Source organism: Cyclopterus lumpus, chromosome 16, assembly GCF_009769545.1.
Source record: "Cyclopterus lumpus isolate fCycLum1 chromosome 16, fCycLum1.pri, whole genome shotgun sequence".
In the NCBI taxonomy this organism is placed as follows: Eukaryota; Metazoa; Chordata; class Actinopteri; order Perciformes; family Cyclopteridae; genus Cyclopterus; species Cyclopterus lumpus.
In genome coordinates this window covers 1,622,083-1,644,224 of record NC_046981.1, presented here as the reverse complement: position 1 = coordinate 1,644,224, position 22,142 = coordinate 1,622,083, and the positions used below count along the sequence as shown (strand labels likewise).

The window sequence follows — 22,142 nt, the reverse complement described above, 5'->3', positions numbered from 1 at the left end:
TAGGGTGCTTATAGGGGACACGGTGAGACACCTTAGGGTGCTTATAGGGGACAAGGTGAGACACCTTAGGGTGCTTATAGGGGACAAGGTGAGACACCTTAGGGTGCTTATAGGGGACAAGGTGAGACACCTTAAGGTGCTTACTTATAGGGGACAAGGTGAGACACCTTAGGGTGCTTATAGGGGACACGGTGAGACACCTTAGGGTGCTTATAGGGGACAAGGTGAGACACCTTAGGGTGCTTATAGGGGACACGGTGAGACACCTTAGGGTGCTTATAGGGGACACGGTGAGACACCTTAGGGTGCTTATAGGGGACAAGGTGAGACACCTTAGGGTGCTTATAGGGGACAAGGTGAGACACCGTAGGGTGCTTATAGGGGACAAGGTGAGACACCTTAGGGTGCTTATAGGGGACAAGGTGAGACACCTTAGGGTGCTTATAGGGGACACGGTGAGACACCTTAGGGTGCTTATAGGGGACAAGGTGAGACACCTTAGGGTGCTTATAGGGGACAAGGTGAGACACCTTAGGGTGCTTATAGGGGACAAGGTGAGACACCTTAGGGTGCTTATAGGGGACAAGGTGAGACACCTTAAGGTGCTTACTTATAGGGGACAAGGTGAGACACCTTAGGGTGCTTATAGGGGACACGGTGAGACACCTTAGGGTGCTTATAGGGGACAAGGTGAGACACCTTAGGGTGCTTATAGGGGACAAGGTGAGACACCTTAGGGTGCTTATAGGGGACACGGTGAGACACCTTAGGGTGCTTATAGGGGACAAGGTGAGACACCTTAGGGTGCTTATAGGGGACAAGGTGAGACACCGTAGGGTGCTTATAGGGGACAAGGTGAGACACCTTAGGGTGCTTATAGGGGACAAGGTGAGACACCTTAGGGTGCTTATAGGGGACATGGTGAGACACCTTAGGGTGCTTATAGGGGACAAGGTGAGACACCTTAAGGTGCTTATAGGGGAAACGGTGAGACACCTTAAGGTGCTTATAGGGGACACGGTGAGACACCTTAAGGTGCTTACTTATAGGGGACAAGGTGAGACACCTTAGGGTGCTTATAGGGGAAATGGTGAGACACCTTAGGGTGCTTATAGGGGACAAGGTGAGACACCTTAGGGTGCTTATAGGGGACACGGTGAGACACCTTAGGGTGCTTATAGGGGACAAGGTGAGACACCTTAGGGTGCTTATAGGGGACACGGTGAGACACCTTAAGGTGCTTACTTATAGGGGACAAGGTGAGACACCTTAGGGTGCTTATAGGGGACAAGGTGAGACACCTTAGGGTGATTATAGGGGACAAGGTGAGACACCTTAGGGTCCTTATAGGGGACACTGTGAGACACCTTAGGGTGCTTATAGGGGACACAGTGAGACACCTTAAGGTGCTTACTTATAGGGGACAAGGTGAGACACCTTAGGGTGCTTATAGGGGACAAGGTGAGACACCTTAGGTTGCTTATAGGGGACAAGGTGAGACACCTTAGGGTGCTTACTTATAGGGGACAAGGTGAGACACCTTAGGGTGCTTACTTTATTTACTACACATTATTACACATGTATTACACTAGTATGCACATCAATATACATTATTACACATTCATTACACTTTGATACACGTTATTACACATTTATTACACTTGTATACAAATCAATATACATTATTGCACATTTATTACACTTTTATACAGGTCAATATACATTATTACACATTTATTACACTTTTATACCATTAACTAAATGAAACAGTGGTCTTCAGACCCCCACAGATCACTTTAAGTTGACCTCTACATAATTCCCGCAGTATTTCCAAGGACGACGACGTCATCCTGCCGTACACCGAGGGCCGCGGCCCCTCCCACTCCCATCGCCACGTCCGGGACCGGCAGTTTGAAACCCACGGCGGCGAGACGTACGAGACGTGGCCCTCCAGCCGCCACGGTGGCCTCCCGGTGGCCGAGTCCACCGTCTTCATGACGGACACGCCGCTCGGCGCGGGCGCGTCCCGCTTGGTCTACGGTCGGTGGTGGAGTCGGCAGTACCGGTGTGTGTGTGTGTGCGTGTGTGTGTGTGTGTGTGTGTCCAGTGGGTCACTCAACCCGTCGTGGTGGTCTTCCTTGTCTCCAGGTCACGTGACGGTGGTCCGCGACCCGCTGAGGATGCTGTCGGTGGTGGAGCCCGGCGGCCCCGGCGGCTGCGAGACGAGCCCCAGGGTGACGGCGGTGGAGACGGCGTTGCGGGCCGGCTGCCTGTACGCCCAGAACGCCGGCTTCTTCAACACCACCTCGGACCGTTGCCTCGGCAACGTGGTGAGTTTAATTTAATTCATTTATTTAATTAAAAAATAAATAAATGTAATTAACATTTATTTATTAGGGGTACTGTAAACATTCTGGAGTGAATCTGCTGTCATGTTGTATATCCATAAACCACCTCGTCTGTGTTTATTGAATATATTTTATTGATTTTGCTGCAGACGGCTGTGTCTGTGCTGCCGGCTGGAGAGGAAAGCGCTGCACAGGTGAGCAGGAGCTCCATCAGTGAGCTGGTCGACCTCCATCATCACGTTCCTCCTGTTTACGTTTCTCTCTGTGCAATTTGGATTTTTATGTGAAACAGCTTTACTAGTTTTTCTCAAAGGTCGGGGTTATAAATATACATGTTACAATGTTCTCATTCCTTCTCATCGTCGGGGCCTTTTTCAACCTCTGCATTTAAAGAGTTTCTAAAAACTCATTTGACCTCGTGAACCCCCGTGTCCCGGGGTTATTATGGTCTGTCCTGCGCTCAGAAGTAAATGTCTATATTCACGGGTCTTCCTCTCCTCCTCCGCAGCCGGGCTCCGTTCGTCCAGGGAGATGTTCACGTTGTGGAGACGCCAGGAGACGTGCAGAGGAAACGATTACCTCACAGAGTAAGGGTCAAAGGTCAAGTCAGAGGACTCCTGAACGACGTCATATATTTATATTTACGCTGTGGTCATGGAAACTGTGTCAGAGGCCCCGCCTCTTGCTGGCTGCTGGGCTCTTTAGGTGTTTTCTGCTGCAGGTGCCAGTGGGTGTGGCCGGGTCGTGGTCCCAGTACTGGGAACCCCAGGCCCAGCGGTCCCAGTATTGGGAACCCCAGGCCCAGCGGTCCCAGTACTGGGAACCCCAGGCCCAGTGGTCCCAGTATTGGGAACCCCAGGCCCAGTGGTCCCAGTACTGGGAACCCCAGGCCCAGTGGTCCCAGTATTGGGAACCCCAGGCCCAGCGGTCCCAGTATTGGGAACCCCAGGCCCAGCGGTCCCAGTACTGGGAACCCCAGGCCCAGTGGTCCCAGTACTGGAAACCCCAGGCCCAGCGGTCCCAGTACTGGGAACCCCAGGCCCAGCGGTCCCAGTACTGGAAACCCCAGGCCCAGTGGTTCCCAGTACTGGGAACCCCAGGCCCAGTGGTTCCCAGTAGTGGGAACCCCAGGCCCAGTGGTTCCCAGTACTGGGAACCCCAGGCCCAGTGGTCCCAGTATTGGGAACCCCAGGCCCAGCGGTCCCAGTACTGGGAACCCCAGGCCCAGTGGTCCCAGTACTGGGAACCCCAGGCCCAGTGGTCCCAGTATTGGGAACCCCAGGCCCAGCGGTCCCAGTACTGGGAACCCCAGGCCCAGTGGTCCCAGTACTGGGAACCCCAGGCCCAGTGGTCCCAGTACTGGGAACCCCAGGCCCAGTGGTCCCAGTACTGGGAACCCCAGGCCCAGTGGTCCCAGTATTGGGAACCCCAGGCCCAGCGGTCCCAGTACTGGGAACCCCAGGCCCAGTGGTCCCAGTACTGGGAACCCCAGGCCCAGTGGTCCCAGTACTGGGAACCCCAGGCCCAGTGGTCCCAGTAGTGGGAACCCCAGGCCCAGTGGTCCCAGTAGTGGGAACCCCAGGCCCAGCGGTCCCAGTAGTCTCTACTTCGCCCCGTCTCTCTTTCCCTACCGTCTGTTTTATTACCGTCTTAATTATGTTGAGTTAAATCCTGACTGATGTTCTACATATGACTATGTGTATAATATATATGTGTGTGTGTGTGTGTTTATATATATATACATATATATATATACATATATATATATATATATATATATATATATATGTATATAACAAGAAAGTCTTTTATTGTGTAAAAGGTTTACTAGAATAAATAATACAGAAGGTGAGTTTTTCTTGCTCAGAGAAAGAAAAGACTGTTAATGGAGGAGCATCTCGTGTATTATTTGTCTCTTTATGACACAATCAGACATAAAGACCTCCGTCCCTCCACAGGCGGACCTGGCTGCTGGTCTCCGGGGTTCTGGTCTCGCTGCTGCTGCTCCGCCAGCTGCTGGTCCTCCTGCGGGCGGGTTGCAGGTGGGTCCTCCTGGGCTCCATGGCGGCCCGCCTCCTTATGTGGAATATGACCAATAACTGGGGAAGGAAACTCCCCCTAGAGACCCCTGAAGAAACAGATGTGTGGATCTGAGGTCACATGACCTGAGTTATGAATCTGAAGACGGATTATGAGACACCTGAACTGCTGCAGTCTGCTCGGATATTAAACACAATATTACACAAACCACCAGAGAAGATGCCAAATGCAACACAATGCACATGTTTAATATTACATGGGATCAGGACTCCCCCCCTTCAGCTCAAAGTAAATAAATAAAAATGCTTTTATTTTATCATCTTTTGGGGCAATGCATTGTGGTCAGAAGTTGGAGATATTAAGGATCTTTAAACCAAAGATGGAGACGATAATTATAGAGTAAAACAAAAGGTTTTCTTCCTCTCGTCGCTGTGCAGTGGTGGAATGTAACGGACAGAATCCTTCACAATAAAAGCAGGTAAAGCTTGTGAGTAGTCATGAACAGCGACATGAATCCTTCACAATAAAAGCAGGTAAAGCTTGTCAGTAGTCATGAACAGCGACATGAATCCTTCACAATAAAAGCAGGTAAAGAATGTGAGTAGTCATGAACAGCGACAATATAGCGACATGATCCTTCACAATAAAAGCAGGTAAAGCTTGTGAGTAGTCATGAACAGCGACATGAATCCTTCACAATAAAAGCAGGTAAAGAATGTGAGTTGTCATGTACAGCGACATGAATCCTTCACAATAAAAGCAGGTAAAGCTTGTCAGTAGTCATGAACAGCGACATGAATCCTTCACAATAAAAGCAGGTAAAGAATGTGAGTTGTCATTAACAGCGACATGAATCCTTCACAATAAAAGCAGGTAAAGAATGTGAGTTGTCATGTACAGCGACATGAATCCTTCACAATAAAAGCAGGTAAAACTTGTCAGTAGTCATGAACAGCGACATGAATCCTTCACAATAAAAGCAGGTAAAGAATGTGAGTTGTCATTAACAGCGACATGAATTCTTCACAATAAAAGCAGGTAAAGAATGTGAGACGGATTTTATAGTTTTCCAACGTTTCCTGGGATCATTTAAATGTTCAGCAGTAACAGACAAATAATATTCAGATGTTGCTTTCTTGATAAAAGAGGAACATCAACAACACACTGGTCACTCAGGTTGTTACAGAAAACAACAACAGCTTCGGATATGAACTAAACAAACATTTGGAGGTGTCAGTTAGTTGACAGCAATATTAAACAAGCAATTAATGGATAATATAGATATGTATATTATATGTATATAATATAATATATTACATATATATAATATATATAATATAATACATATATATATAATATTATATATATTTAATATATAATATAAGCAGATTAACTCAGATTAATTATTTGATTTAAGAGAAGCTCCAGCAAACAGTAAAAACTCAAGTCAAAATAATAATCTTGTAATATTATTTGTAATATTACAATATTATTTTTATGGTACATGAGTTTGACTGTAATTGCATCATGTATGTATGTATGTATGAATTATTATTATTATTATGTTCCTTAACCCGTTTGTGTCCAGAGAGGAGAAGGAGCGGGACAGATGAGGCGTGGCTGGGTGTCACGTGGAGGGTGACGTCACGACGTGGCGGCTGTCATGTGACCACGCTGCGTCAACTTATTAAGTCGCGTCAACAATACCGGAAGACGTTGATATTGCTTTTCAAAATAAAAGAATCGTTGAAATAAAATTATAATGTAGCTTTTCTTTCGTTATTGCAAAAACAGTTATATATATTCATGAATCTACATGTTTTTATTTTAACATTACTGTTATCACTGACATCGTATCTTCATGTAGTTCAATACAGACCGTCAGTAAATTAATAAATAAAACAGACCAGCATGTATCTGATTGTTGATGACACAAAACATTTTATAAAAATATATTTTAAAAAGACATGACGAATGTAAAAATACGAACGGTAAGTCTATGATGATAAAGTCAACATTATGATATAAAGTCAACATTATGAAGTTAAAAGTAAAATGAGCAAAGTAACACATTTTAAGTTTTAACCATGAAAGTTAAAATCAAATGTTTGTCTTCTTAATCTTATAAATTGGATTTATTATATGTCATTGAATTTCCATAATTGCCAACAAATCTTATTTTATTTACCTAGTTGATATGGGCTTCTATTAATAAATAAATAATTATAATAATAATAATTGCTGATTTTAGCTCAAACTTCTATAAAAAAAAGTTTGGCTTACATTTCTTTTATTAAAAATGTAAACTGTCAAACTGACATCTGTTGACAATAGAAGCTAAAAGAAGTGAAATGGGTTTAGAAGTCTATTGACTAATATCACACATACACACACACACACACATACAGTATATACACAGAAACACACGTGCACACATACACACATTTGCGCACACATACATATATATAAATATATACATATATACACAAACACACACAGACATATACATATAAATGCACACACGAATACACAGACACATACACAAATGCACACACATTAATACACACACATATATATACACACACACACACACACACACACACATATATACACGTCTTTATACATCATTTAATTTCCATGATTACGAACAAATCGTTTTTATTTTGTCTAGTTGAAATAAACTCATATTTAAAGTACTTAAAAAAAATTTAAAATCCAAATAAATAAAGCGGTCTTTTATTTTGGTAAAACAAACCGGAAGCCGTGTGTTGTTTACGCCGGTGACGTCAGCCCCCTGTGTTCAGCGTGAACCAGCGCGCGGCTCTTCAGTCCCCCCCCCCCTTCATGGCTGCAGCGGCGCCCACTCAGCCGCTCGTGTGGCTGCTCCTGTGGCTCTGCGTCCGGCCGTTCGGGACCTCGAACACCCGGTAAGACTTCCGGTTACCGGTTTCTAATTATCTGCATGTGAAGGTTTTCTTTCCGTGAACAAACCGGTTTCTAACTTCCGGTAACGCTCTTAAAACCGACCGGCGGTTGTGCAACAGCGTCCGGTTGTGAACTCTTACGTTCTTATCGGAGTTGTTGAGCAACTTTACAAAGTTTAGTAGTTTACGGACTGACCCCGAACGCAACTCAACCCTCAGTGCTCGTTTCGCTGAACACTCATAAGTTTAAGTCTGAATAAAGTAAACAAACTTCTGGTTGTGTCACATGAAAAACATTCCGTGCTTTGAACTTTGCTGTTTAAAGACTGATATTAAATATCTCGATCAAACTAAATTAGTCTTTTTTTTTTATTTACCACGTTTTGGTTTAATTCTTTAAGGAAACTGAAACTCAAACTGTGGCTGTCATTGGACCCTTTGGCCACAAGGTGGAGACGTCGAGTCAGTTATTCTAACAAAGCCTTTAAAACACAAGAGAAGAAAATACATATTTACTTATTCAGTAGTTGTGTTCACGCACACAGACGCTCACTCACACACACACTCACACTCACACACTCACACACACACACATACGCACACACAGACAGACACACAGACGTTCACACACACAGAAGCACGCACACACTCACACAGACACACGCTCACTCACACACACACTCACGCTCACACACACACACACACACACTCACACACACACACACTCTCACACACACTCTCACACACACAGACGCACACACACACTCACACAGACACACGCTCACACAGACAGACACGCTCACACACACACGCACACACAGACAGACACACACACGCTCTCACACACACAGACGCACACACACACTCACACAGACACACGCTCACTCACACACACACTCACGCTCACACACACACACACACACTCACACACACACACACTCACTCACACACGCTCACACTCTCACACACACACTCACGCTCACACACACACACACACACACTCACTCACACACACACACTCTCACACACACACTCTCACACTCTCACACACTCACACACACACACATACGCACACACAGACAGACACACAGACGCTCACACACACAGAAGCACGCACACACTCACACAGACACACACACTCTCACACACACACTCACGCTCACACACACACACACACACACTCACTCACACACACTCTCACACACACTCTCACACACACAGACGCACACACACACTCACACAGACACACGCTCACTCACACACGCTCACGCTCACACACACACACACACACACTCACACACACACACACACACACACACACACTCACTCACACTCTCACACACACACTCACGCTCACACACACACTCACTCACACTCACTCACACACACACTCACACACGTTATTTCCCTCATCTTGTTTTAATAAATAAATAATAATCGTCTCTCGTAGAGTTTCTCTGGGCGATGACGTCCTGTCGCCGTACGCCGGCGGTCATGGCCCCGCCCACTCCCACCGCCACGTCAGAGACTGCCAGCCCGCCGTTCACGGCAACGTGACCCACGAGACCCGGCCCGCCTCCACCAGCGGGGGCGGGGCGGCGTCGGTGGCCGAGTCCACGGTGTTCGTGTCGGACGTCCCGGGGAGCTCCAGGCGGGTTTACGGTCAGTTACGGGAAGCTCGCTTTATTGATCCGGTGAACTGATCGGACCCGATCAACAGTTTGAAGGCATCGATACTTTTATTAAAAATATATATACTTGTTTTAAAGTACCGTTATCTGTTTGTAATTTACCATACTTATCTATTTTTGCATGAATGTTATTGCTTTTATTCTATGTCTATTTTTATTGTTTTTATTATATTCTATTTTTCTATTTGTATTCTATCTTTAGCGTTTTTATTCTATTTGTATATGTTTATTGTATTTTTCTAGGTCTGTTTATTTTTGAATTATATTTGTATTGTTTTATTCTATTTATATCTTTATTGTTTTTATTATATTTGTATTCTATTTATCTTTTGTTTTTTTAATATTTGTATTCTCTTTACATGTTAATTGTTTTTATTATATTTTTACATTTGTATTCCATTTATATCTTTTATTGTTTTTGTTATATTTGTGTTCTATTTATATCTTGTTTTTTTTAAATATTTGTATTCTCTTTACATGTTGTTTTTATTATATTTTAACATTTGTATTCTGTGTTTTTATTGTTTATTGTTATGCACCTTTTCAACGCTATAACCGTATATAACAAACACTTCTGGTATTGCGTCATCGCGCCTCCAGGTCACGTGACGGTGGTCCGCGACCCTCTGAGGACGCTGTCGGTGCTGGAGCCCGGCGGTCCGGGCGGTTGCCGCGGGAACCGGAGCTCCACGGTGGAGGAGACGGCCGGCCGCTGCCTGTACGCCCAGAACGCCGGCTTCTTCCTGCCCGACACACACGAGTGTCTGGGCAACGTGGTGAGTGACGGCCGGCCGGTGAGGGACAGCGGGGGGGTCCAGAACGCCCAGTTCGGCATCCGGAGGGACGGCAGCCTGGTGTTCGGGTGAGGAAACACTTATTATTGTTATTGTTATTGTTGTTATCATCTGTAAACTCATGTCTCATGTTCGTAAACTACTTTGTTGCCTTTAAACAAGAAGTCAAGCATTAAATGTGTCATGAAGAAACAAAACGTTTAATATCATGTAAATATTTACTTAAATTTGAAGACTTCCTGTTTCTAAAACATAAAAACTGATTTTCTGTAAATAGTGATTTTTTTTTTCGGGGGAACTAATTGTGATTACGTATATTAAAATAAAATATGAACATTTAATAAAAAGAAATACAATACAATATAATAAAATATTAAAATAAAATAAAACAATATTAAAATAAAATATAATTAAATTAAATGTCAACACTATCTTGACAACACACACACACACACACACACCTCCACTTCTTTTGCATCTTCACAAGAACCTGTAAAAAGTAATAATCCTGAACATAATAAGTCGTATTCACGTAGTTTTTGATTGCGTCACTTTCACCAGGAAACAACTTTCCTCACATTTAGATGTTTATGTGAACAAATGACCTTCTGTGTGGTTTTCTGTTTCTAGATTCTAGAAGTTAAATTTACCTTTTTTTAATTCTGGGTTTGAGGTGAGAACGCGTTGTGTGTTTGTTTGTGTGGTTTGTGTTGACCTCGTAGTGGCGTTATGAATATAAAATAAACTGCATATATATATATATATATATATAAAAATCCTAAAAATAATACTAATAAATGTCAGTTCTTGTGGATTTCTTACTCTTTTTATTACACATGATGCTTTGGCTTCACTCGCCTGCTGTAGGAACAGAAATCCGTGGTAAACGTTCAGCATTGCTGAAGTCCTGATTGCCGGTCTACCCCCCCCCCCCCCCTCCAGGTACCTGTCCCAGGATGAGGTCCTGGACCGGTCCAACCCGTTCGTCCAGCTGGTCAGCGGCGTGGTGTGGCTGTTGAGGAGCGGAGAGGTCTACATCAACCAGAGCCTGCAGGCCGAGTGTGACAAGACGCAGAAGACGGGTACATTAATGTGTTTAAGACATATTCATATGTTTCTACCTGTGGTTGTGTCCCTCTCCTGACCACCAGGGGTCGACTCCTCTGGTTGTATAGAAGTCTATGCTTCATGTGTTAAAGCTGCATTCTCTCTCCTGACCACCAGGGGTCGACTCCTCTGGTTGTATAGAAGTCTATGCTTCATGTGTTAAAGCTGCATTCTCTCTCCTGACCACCAGGGGGCGACTCCTCTGGTTGTATAGAAGTCTATGCTTCATGTGTTAAAGCTGCATTCTCTCTCCTGACCACCAGGGCGCGACTCCTCTGGTTGTATAGAAGTCTATGCTTCATGTGTTAAAGCTGCATTCTCTCTCCTGACCACCAGGGGGCGACTCCTCTGGTTGTATAGAAGTCTATGCTTCATGTGTTAAAGCTGCATTCTCTCTCCTGACCACCAGGGGGCGACTCCTCTGGTTGTATAGAAGTCTATGCTTCATGTGTTAAATCTGCATTCTCTCTCCTGACACCAGGGGGCGACTCCTCTGGTTGTATAGAAGTCTATGCTTCATGTGTTCAAGCTGCATTCTCTCTTCTGATCACCAGGGGGCGACATCCTCTGGTTGTATAGAAGTCTATGCTTCATGTGTTAAAGCTGCATTCTCTCTCCTGACCACCAGGGGGCGACTCCTCTGGTTGTATAGAAGTCTATGCTTCATGTGTTAAAGCTGCATTCTCTCTCCTGACCACCAGGGGGCGACTCCTCTGGTTGTATAGAAGTCTATGCTTCATGTGGTTCAATCTGCATTCTCTCTCTGATCACCAGGGGGCGACTCCTCTGGTTGTATAGAAGTCTATGCTTCATGTGTTAAAGCTGCATTCTCTCTCCTGACCACCAGGGGGCGACTCCTCTGGTTGTATAGAAGTCTATGCTTCATGTGTTAAAGCTGCATTCTCTCTCCTGACCACCAGGGGGCGACTCCTCTGGTTGTATAGAAGTCTATGCTTCATGTGTTAAAGCTACATTCTCTCTCCTGACCACCAGGGGGCGACTCCTCTGGTTGTATAGAAGTCTATGCTTCATGTGTTAAAGCTGCATTCTCTCTCCTGACCACCAGGGGGCGACTCCTCTGGTTGTATAGAAGTCTATGCTTCATGTGTTAAAGCTGCATTCTCTCTACTGACCACCAGGGGGCGACTCCTCTGGTTGTATAGAAGTCTATGATTCATGTGTTAAAGCTGCATTCTCTCTCCTGACCACCAGGGGGCGACTCCTCTGGTTGTATAGAAGTCTATGCTTCATGTGTTAAAGCTACATTCTCTCTCCTGACCACCAGGGGGCGACTCCTCTGGTTGTATAGAAGTCTATGCTTCATGTGTTAAAGCTGCATTCTCTCTCCTGACCACCAGGGCGTTTTCGCACTTTTGTGGACGTGGTGTCGGCGAGGACGGCGGTGGGCCACGACGGTGAGGGTAACGTGGTCCTGTTTCACATCGACGGGCAGACCGGAGTGAGGGGGTAACTATCTCCTCGGCCAGAAGTCGTGTTGTTGTTGTTTTTGGAGCTCGCTCTATAAACGGATGAAAACATGATCATTTATTCCATTAACATGAAGTGGCTCAAAGGCTTTGAGTCACTTCATGAGTGACCTCCGACATGCAGGGTTTGATTTGTGAGGCTGAAGAAAACAACTCTGGATCGTCTCTTTGGAGTCATTTTGTGTCTCTTTGTAGCTATTTTGTGTATTTTTGTAGCTATTTTGTGTATTTTTGTCATAATTTTGCGTCTCTTTGTAGCTATTGTCTTTGATCAATGCATGAGTAAAGATATTGATAATACATATCAGAGTGAGACGGAGATAAAAGGGCTGATGCTGCTGGAGGGGAAGGAGCTCAAAGATGGAGGCCGGTGGTCAAAGTGATGAATGTGGCTCTGACCGGGTTGATTTGTGAGATGAACCAATACGATGACCTCCAGCCCGCTGAGGTCGCTCCACCAATCGAATGTATTGATCCGGCTCTCCTGAAGATGAATGTGTTGCCCTCTGGACCTCAGACTCCACGAACCCCGGAGAACGACCTCCCGCTCACCGTCTCGCATGAATAACGACATTTTAATACGTCTCCATCTCAGAAACTACACGGAGCACAATTTATTATTATTATCTATGAACTCAAAACAAGTTGAGTATTAAATAAATGTACATATGCGTATTTTTTCACGTGGAAGATATTTAAAAAACTAAATAGTTTTTTTCCCCCTTTAAAAAAGAGTGCATTATGTAATCTAAACATTTTATAATTGTACTGTTGGATATTATAAGACGTTAAACCAGTCGTACTAAACGTCCTCGGAGCTGATCGATCCGCCCACACTGACCTCAGATCAGTTATTGACACGCTCGGGTCGTCCTCTGTTTCACTGTCACCAGATGTCCAGGAAAAATATAATGACATTAAAAAAAATTATGTCAAATGTTTATTTTTTATTATTATTAATTAATTTTTATAAATATATTTTTTTTAATTCACAAAAAATGTATATATATATTAAATATTACAATATTATATTCCATAGAATTTTATTTGTACAACCCGATATCACAAATGTTCCCTTCTGAGGCTTTACCATATTTAAACCCATCTGACAGAAATGTATTATTATTTTTAATATCTGGTGTGTGTTGTTGTTGTTGTTGTCCAGTATGAATCTATGGGAGGTGGCTGAGTCTCTGAAGAGCTACGGAGTCATCAACGCCATCAATCTGGACGGAGGCGGGTCCTCCACCTACGTGGCCAACGGCTCCTTGGCGAGCTACCCCTCCGACCTCTGGTGAGCCGGTCGACCCCTCGTGCGTCTCCTCAAACCGCCCCCACCACCAAGGTGTCACACCGATCTCTGTCCCCCCCCCCAGTATACCAGACGGCAGGTGGCGCTGTGCTCGGGCCGTCTCCACCGTCTTGTGCGTCCACCCGCGGCGCTGCGAGCCGGCGGACTGCGGCGGACACGGAGACTGCGCGGACGGACGCTGCCGGTGCCGGCGCGGCTGGCGGGGCGCCGGCTGCGACTCCCCGGACTGTCGGCCCGAGGCCTGCGGGCCTCACGGGGTCTGCACCGCCGGTAAGTGGAGGAGGAGCCAACACCTGGACTAACAAGGGGGGGGGGGCCTCACGGGGTCTGCACCGCCGGTAAGTGGAGGAGGAGCCAACACCTGGACTAACAAGGGGGGGGGGGGGGCCTCACGGGGTCTGCACCGCCGGTAAGTGGAGGAGGAGCCAACACCTGGACTAACAAGGGGGGGGGGGAGGGGGGCCTCACGGGGTCTGCACCGCCGGTAATTGGAGGAGGAGCCAACACCTGGACTAACAAGGGGGGGGGGGCCTCACGGGGTCTGCACCGCCGGTAAGTGGAGGAGGAGCCAACACCTGGACTAACAAGGGGGGGGGGGGGGGGGGGGCCTCACGGGGTCTGCACCGCCGGTAAGTGGAGGAGGAGCCAACACCTGGACTCACAAGGGGGGGGGGGGAGGGGGGCCTCACGGGGTCTGCACCGCCTGTAAGTGGAGGAGGAGCCAACACCTGGACTAACAAGGGGGGGGGGGGCCTCACGGGGTCTGCACCGCCGGTAAGTGGAGGAGGAGCCAACACCTGGACTAACAAGGGGGGGGGGAGGGGGGCCTCACGGGGTCTGCATGGATCCGTCTTTATTGACTATTACATTTATCTTATCAATGCTCTTTTTCTTCCATGACATCAAACATCATTCTCAGAAACAGAGATAAATAAATTAACCTTTAACTCTAATAAGAGTTTTGAACCTGACTTTATGTAATGTTCACATTTATGTTCTGGAAATTGGCACAAAAAAATAATTTGAGATAAAGCCTCATTTTTACATGTTAAATATATAAATGTTGTAAAACTGTCAATGACTCAAACGAGGAAAAGTCCTGATGTTAAATATTTGATCTTCTGTTTCACTTCTTGTGTGTAGATGGTTGTGACTGTGATGCTGGATGGAGAGGAAAGAACTGCAGCCAAGGTGACACACACACACACACACACACAGACACACACAGACAGACACACACACACACACACACACACACACAGACACACACACACACACACACACACACACACAGACACACACACACACACACACACACACACAGACACACACACACACACACACACACAGACACACACAGACAGACACACACACACACACACAGACACACACACACATACAGACACAGACAGACACACACACAGACACACACATACACACAGACACACACACACAGACAGACACACACACACATACACACATACAGACACACACAGACACAGACACACATACAGACACAGACAGACACACACACACACACACACACACAGACACACACACACAGACACAGACACACATACAGACACAGACAGACACACACACAGACACACACATACACACAGACACACACACACAGACACACAGACAGACACACACACACATACACACATACAGACACACACAGACACAGACACACATACAGACACAGACAGACACACACACACACACACACACACACACACACAGACACACACACACAGACACAGACACACATACAGACACAGACAGACACACACACAGACACACACACACAGACACACACATACACACAGACACACACACACAGACACACAGACAGACACACACACACATACACACATACAGACACACTCACACACTAGCCCTAAACCCAAAGACTCAGCATTTATAATAATGTGTGTCTGTGTGTGTGTGTGTGTGTGTGTGTGTGTGTGTGTGTGTGTGTCTCTCTCAGTGTGTCCTCTGGGGTTCTTCGGTGCCTCCTGCTCTGAGGAGTGTCTCTGTGATGACCAGTGTCCATGTGACCCGCAGACAGGAAGCTGCAACGCCACCCTGCGAGGAGAGGCCAACTATACGTTACACGGAGGTACACACACACACACCGACACACACACACACACACCGACACACACACACCGACACACACACACCAACACACACCGACACACACACACACACACCGACACACACACACACACCGACACACACACACCAACACACACACACACCGACACACACACACCAACACACACACACACACACACACACACACAGACACACACCAACACACACCGATACACACACCGACACACACACACACACACCGACACACACACACACACCGACACACACACACACACACACACACACACACCGACACACACACACACACATACACACACACACACACACACCGACACACACACCGACACACACACACACACATACACACACACACACACACACACAACCTTTTGTTTTGTGGAGGGAGAGGAAGGAAATAACTTGTTATTACGAGCAGGCTCGTCTTCATAGTAAAGGGGACAATTCTGCGGCAGATATATTTGGTATATAAATATTCTGATCACTTCCTGTCTTTTAAAGTATAAAACTAACCAAAAACTAATAGAAGATTTAATGAATGGTTCTTCTTCTTCTTCTCCACAGCTGGACGATGTTTGGCCAAACAGATGTTTACACTTTGGAGACGAGACGAAGAAGCTCGGAGAGAGCAGCCTCGTCTGACAGAGTAAGGGTCAAAGGTCAAAGGTCGAGTCACGTGACCTCCCTCAGCGTCCATAAACTCAGGAGTCGGCCCCTGGTGGTCAGGAGAGAGAATGCAGCTTTAACACATGAAGCGTAGACTTCTATACAACCAGAGGAGTCGCCCCCTGGTGGTCAGGAGAGAGAATGCAGCTTTAACACATGAAGCGTAGACTTCTATACAACCAGAGGAGTCGCCCCCTGGTGGTCAGGAGAGAGAATGCAGCTTTAACACATGAAGCATAGACTTCTATACAACCAGAGGAGTCGCCCTCTGGTGGTCAGGAGAGAGAATGCAGCTTTAACACATGAAGCATAGACTTCTATACAACCAGAGGAGTCGCCCCCTGGTGGTCAGGAGAGAGAATGCAGCTTTAACACATGAAGCATAGACTTCTATACAACCAGAGGAGTCGCCCCCTGGTGGTCAGGAGAGAGAATGCAGCTTTAACACATGAAGCGTAGACTTCTATACAACCAGAGGAGTCGCCCCCTGGTGGTCAGGAGAGAGAATGCAGCTTTAACACATGAAGCGTAGACTTCTATACAACCAGAGGAGTCGCCCCCTGGTGGTCAGGAGAGAGAATGCAGCTTTAACACATGAACCATAGACTTCTATACAACCAGTGGAGTCGCCCCCTGGTGGTCAGGAGAGAGAATGCAGCTTTAACACCTATAATACACTATATGCGGACATTTAGCTAATTATTAAAATTAATGAATTACATTAAATTGCAATAAACATAATATTTAATTGCAGCACAAATCAACACTGACCATAATAGTATATATATATATATATTATAATAATAGTTACACAAAACTTACATTTAGTGCTCGATAGTTTGAAGCTTCATTCTACATGTTGTAGAGTCAAGAGGTCAAAGTTAAGATCGATTTATTGATTTCCAAAGTTCACAACATGTTTTTATGGAACAAAATATTCTGCTTCAATCCATATTCTGAACCACAATAACACAAAACCTCAAAAGCAGCCCAGAAGGATCTTAATGTGTCGTCCTCCACGTTCTGACCCGTCTCCCTCAGGCCGACCTGGCTGACCATCACCTTCGCTCTGGCCTCTCTGCTGCTCGCCAGCCTGCTGCTCCACCTCGTCCGGGGGCGGTGCGGCGCGGCGGCTCCGGACATCGAACACCCGGAGTACTCCTACGTCCCGCTGACCCGCATCAACGGAGCGGCTTCGCATGCCGGAGCCCACGCCGGGAAACCCGGTTCGGCGTTGGACGACTCGGACTCTCAGGACGACACCTGGTCCCCGTCGGACTCGGCGAGGTCGTAGCGACGAGTGAGGACGAGTGAGGACGAGTGAGGGAGGACGAGTGAGGACGAGTGAGGGAGGACGAGTGAGGACGAGGGAGGACGAGTGAGGGAGGACGAGTGAGGACGAGTGAGGACGAGTGAGGGAGGACGAGTGAGTGAGGACGAGTGAGGGAGGACGAGTGAGGACGAGTGAGGGAGGACGAGGGAGGACGAGTGAGGGAGGACGAGTGAGTGAGGACGAGTGAGTGAGGACGAGTGAGGACGAGTGAGGGAGGACGAGGGAGGACGAGTGAGGACGAGTGAGGGAGGACGAGTGAGGACGAGTGAGGGAGGACGAGTGAGGACGAGTGAGGGAGGACGAGTGAGGACGAGTGAGGGAGAACGAGTGAGGACGAGTGAGTGAGGACGAGTGAGGACGAGTGAGTGAGGACGAGTGAGGGAGGACGAGGGAGGACGAGTGAGGACGAGTGAGGGAGGACGAGGGAGGACGAGTGAGGACGAGTGAGGGAGAACGAGTGAGGACGAGTGAGGGAGGACGAGGGAGGACGAGTGAGGACGAGTGAGGGAGGACGAGGGAGGACGAGTGAGGACGAGTGAGGGAGGACGAGTGAGGACGAGTGAGGACGAGTGAGGGAGGACGAGGGAGGACGAGTGAGGACGAGTGAGGGAGAACGAGTGAGGACGAGTGAGGGAGAACGAGTGAGGACGAGTGAGGGAGGACGAGTGAGGACGAGTGAGGGAGGACGAGGGAGGACGAGTGAGGGAGGACGAGGGAGGACGAGTGAGGGAGGACGAGTGAGTGAGGACGAGTGAGGAAAGGGAGGAAATGAAGGATAGGAAGGATAGGAAGGAAAGGGAGGAAAGGAAGGATAGGAAGGATAGGAAGGATAGGTAAGGATAGGGAAGGATAGGAAGGAAAGGAAGGATAGGAAGGATAGGTAAGGATAGGGAAGGATAGGAAGGATAGGAAGGAAAGGGAGGAAAGGAAGGATAGGAAGGAAAGGGAGGAAAGGAAGGATAGGTAAGGATAGGAAGGATAGGAAGGATAGGAAAGGAAGGATAGGAAGGATAGGAAGGGAAGGAAATGAAGGATTAGGAAGGAAAGGAAGGAAAGGAAGGAAGGATAGGGAAGGGAAGGTGAGTCACCATGAACCCAGAAGACAATCCCATCCTCCTCCTCCTCACCGGATCCGGGGGGCGTGGACATAAAGTAGCGAGGGAGACCGATAGCGACATTACAATCAATACTTTGATATCCACGATCAGAAAGGTCAAAGTTCGCCTAATTAACGACCGTTGTGGCTGCATTTTGTGACTTTTATAGATATTATAAACACATTTAGTTGGTTTAGTATGTCAACAAAGGTAAATGTCTCAAAACTACAAAAGAAATGCCGACAATATCCATTGAAGTGAACTTCATATTCTAAACATAGCGTCCACTTCTTCTTCTTTTAGGGGTCTAAAAATATGTCCATTACGTTCTTTTTTTAGACTTTATTTATTTTGAATTACAGAAACCAGGATCGGCCCGCGTTGGTTCAGAGCCGGACTGGGTTGAACTTTGACGGATGGCCTTTGAACCCGAAACAAACCGTTACTGATGATAAAGAAAAGCACCATTTTCTTCGAGATGCCACGAATATTTGCTCTTTGTCGAGATTTCGTACCGCGCGATAAAAGTCGTTTTGTTTTTTGGTTCCTGTTTTAAAAACATAAATAAATGTAAATCTCAGGATTTGGTTTCGACCACTAAGATATGAATCTGTCCTATTTCTCTTTTTTTGCATTCACAGGTTTTCTTGGCCTGAAAACTCCGGTAAGAGGGTATCTAGACCAAGACCAAGACCAGAGGGTATCTAGACCAAGACCAAGACCAGAGGGTATCTAGACCAAGACCAAGACCAGGGGGTATCTAGACCAAGACCAGAGGGTATCTAGACCAAGACCAAGACCAGAGGGTATCTAGACCAAGACCAAGACCAGAGGGTATCTAGACCAAGACCAGAGGGTATCTAGACCAAGACCAAGACCAGGGGGTATCTAGACCAAGACCAGGGGGTATCTAGACCAAGACCAGGGGGTATCTAGACCAAGACCAAGACCAGGGGGTATCTAGACCAAGACCAAGACCAGGGGGTATCTAGACCAAGACCAGGGGGGTATCTAGACCAAGACCAGGGGGTATCTAGACCAAGACCAAGACCAGGGGGTATCTAGACCAAGACCAGAGGGTATCTAGACCAAGACCAGGGGGTATCTAGACCAAGACCAGGGGGTATCTAGACCAAGACCAAGACCAGGGGGTATCTAGACCAAGACCAGAGGGTATCTAGACCAAGACCAAGACCAGAGGGTATCTAGACCAAGACCAGGGGGTATCTAGACCAAGACCAGGGGGTATCTAGACCAAGACCAAGACCAGAGGGTATCTAGACCAAGACCAGGGGGTATCTAGACCAAGACCAGGGGGTATCTAGACCAAGACCAGGGGGTATCTAGACCAAGACCAGAGGGTATCTAGACCAAGACCAGAGGGTATCTAGACCAAGACCAGAGGGTATCTAGACCAAGACCAGGGGGTATCTAGACCAAGACCAGAGGGTATCTAGACCAAGACCAGAGGGTATCTAGACCAAGACCAAGACCAGGGGGTATCTAGACCAAGACCAGGGGGTATCTAGACCAAGACCAGAGGGTATCTAGACCAAGACCAGGGGGTATCTAGACCAAGACCAAGACCAGGGGGTATCTAGACCAAGACCAGGGGGTATCTAGACCAAGACCAGAGGGTATCTAGACCAAGACCAGAGGGTATCTAGACCAAGACCAGGGGGTATCTAGACCAAGACCAGGGGGTATCTAGACCAAGACCAAGACCAGGGGGTATCTAGACCAAGACCAGGGGGTATCTAGACCAAGACCAAGGCCAGGGGGTATCTAGACCAAGACCAGAGGGTATCTAGACCAAGACCAGGGGGTATCTAGACCAAGACCAGAGGGTATCTAGACCAAGACCAGGGGGTATCTAGACCAAGACCAGAGGGTATCTAGACCAAGACCAGGGGGTATCTAGACCAAGACCAGAGGGTATCTAGACCAAGACCAGGGGGTATCTAGACCAAGACCAGAGGGTATCTAGACCAAGACCAAGACCAGGGGGTATCTAGACCAAGACCAAGACCAGGGGGTATCTAGACCAAGACCAGAGGGTATCTAGACCAAGACCAGAGGGTATCTAGACCAAGACCAGAGGGTATCTAGACCAAGACCAGGGGGTATCTAGACCAAGACCAAGACCAGAGGGTATCTAGACCAAGACCAGGGGGTATCTAGACCAAGACCAAGACCAGGGGGTATCTAGACCAATACCAGAGGGTATCTAGACCAAGACCAGAGGGTATCTAGACCAAGACCAGGGGGTATGTAGACCAAGACCAGAGGGTATCCAGACTGTCTAGATACAAGTGTGTTTGTGTAAAAGTACACGTGTGTGTTTTTATATGTGGACAGAAAGTTGTTCAAGTTTTTGTTTGGACCTCCAGGTCACTGGAGGCCGAGGCTTCACCTCCTTTTGTCGTTTAATGGATACAAATAGATTGGATTTGGTTAAAAATGAGTTATTATAGAAGGTGTGTGGGCATAAAGGTACTTTTAAATTAAATAAAATATTGAATTATTAAATTCTTCTTCTTAATTTCTTTGCTTCTTATATTTTAAGTACATTTTACTAGCAGAGTAAATTATTACTTACTTACTGATGATGAAGATCGCTGAAAGTCTGTTAATAAAATACTCTGTTGAAGGTTTAAATTCCAATGCATGTCATAATTAAACTTAATGTCAACCCCAATGTGGATATGTTAAGTAAAAAATGCCAATTAACCTAAAAAAAGGGGTCGCTAAAAGCATAAAAGAGAATTTTCTCTTCTACTTCGCTTTAAAAATATAAACTGAAAACTCGATTTATTTTATAGAAACTCAGACTTCTCCTGAAAATAAAAACATTCTCGCCTGAAGACGTTTGAATAAAAAAAAGAGTGAAAATGCACCGTTGTGTGCTGACCTTTGTTTCTCATTTAATCATATTATATAATGTGTTAATATTATATTTAAAGTGGTGGATACAGCGGTTTCTTTCCCCCCTCAGTGTGCTGACTCAGTAAGGAAAGCGTCTGCGTTTCACGACTTCTCCACTATTATCAACTGAGGTCAGGAGGTGACTGGCAGGACGGTGACAACCAATGGCCTGCTGGCTCTCTGCGCTTTGTCCCGCCTCCTGACTCAGCTGATGCAACTCAACAGGAGGATGTCACTCAGACAGGAACGTCTGACTTCATCAGTTTGTGTCTCTTT

At 46.6% G+C, this 22,142-nt stretch overlaps 2 protein-coding genes across 5 annotated transcripts; both read left to right on the top strand.

Annotated features, from left to right (window-relative positions):
* The first annotated feature begins 2,002 nt into the window (after positions 1–2,002).
* LOC117745743 (N-acetylglucosamine-1-phosphodiester alpha-N-acetylglucosaminidase-like) lies at positions 2,003–4,440 on the top strand. The gene is made up of 5 exons (XM_034554271.1): positions 2,003–2,065; positions 2,149–2,330; positions 2,498–2,542; positions 2,857–2,935; positions 4,307–4,440. Exons 2-5 carry the CDS (start codon positions 2,181–2,183, stop codon positions 4,438–4,440), a joined length of 408 nt encoding a protein of 135 aa, XP_034410162.1. The 5' UTR covers positions 2,003–2,065; positions 2,149–2,180.
* Positions 4,441–7,181: 2,741 nt separating this feature from the next.
* LOC117745134 (N-acetylglucosamine-1-phosphodiester alpha-N-acetylglucosaminidase-like) lies at positions 7,182–19,680 on the top strand. 4 transcript variants are annotated; one of them, XM_034553226.1, is made up of 12 exons: positions 7,182–7,315; positions 8,763–8,974; positions 9,604–9,865; positions 10,740–10,879; positions 12,263–12,371; positions 13,557–13,685; positions 13,768–13,973; positions 14,847–14,894; positions 15,697–15,828; positions 16,410–16,491; positions 17,553–17,821; positions 19,583–19,680. In XM_034553226.1, the coding sequence occupies exons 1-11, from the start codon at positions 7,233–7,235 to the stop codon at positions 17,803–17,805; spliced, it is 1,656 nt and encodes a 551-aa protein (XP_034409117.1). In that variant the 5' UTR covers positions 7,182–7,232; the 3' UTR covers positions 17,806–17,821; positions 19,583–19,680. The 4 variants fall into 4 exon arrangements, with proteins under 4 accessions (XP_034409117.1, XP_034409116.1, XP_034409118.1 ...); XM_034553225.1 differs by lacking the exon at positions 19,583–19,680 and adding an exon at positions 19,304–19,418; XM_034553227.1 differs by lacking the exons at positions 17,553–17,821; positions 19,583–19,680 and adding an exon at positions 19,304–19,550.
* Positions 19,681–22,142: the final 2,462 nt, after the last annotated feature.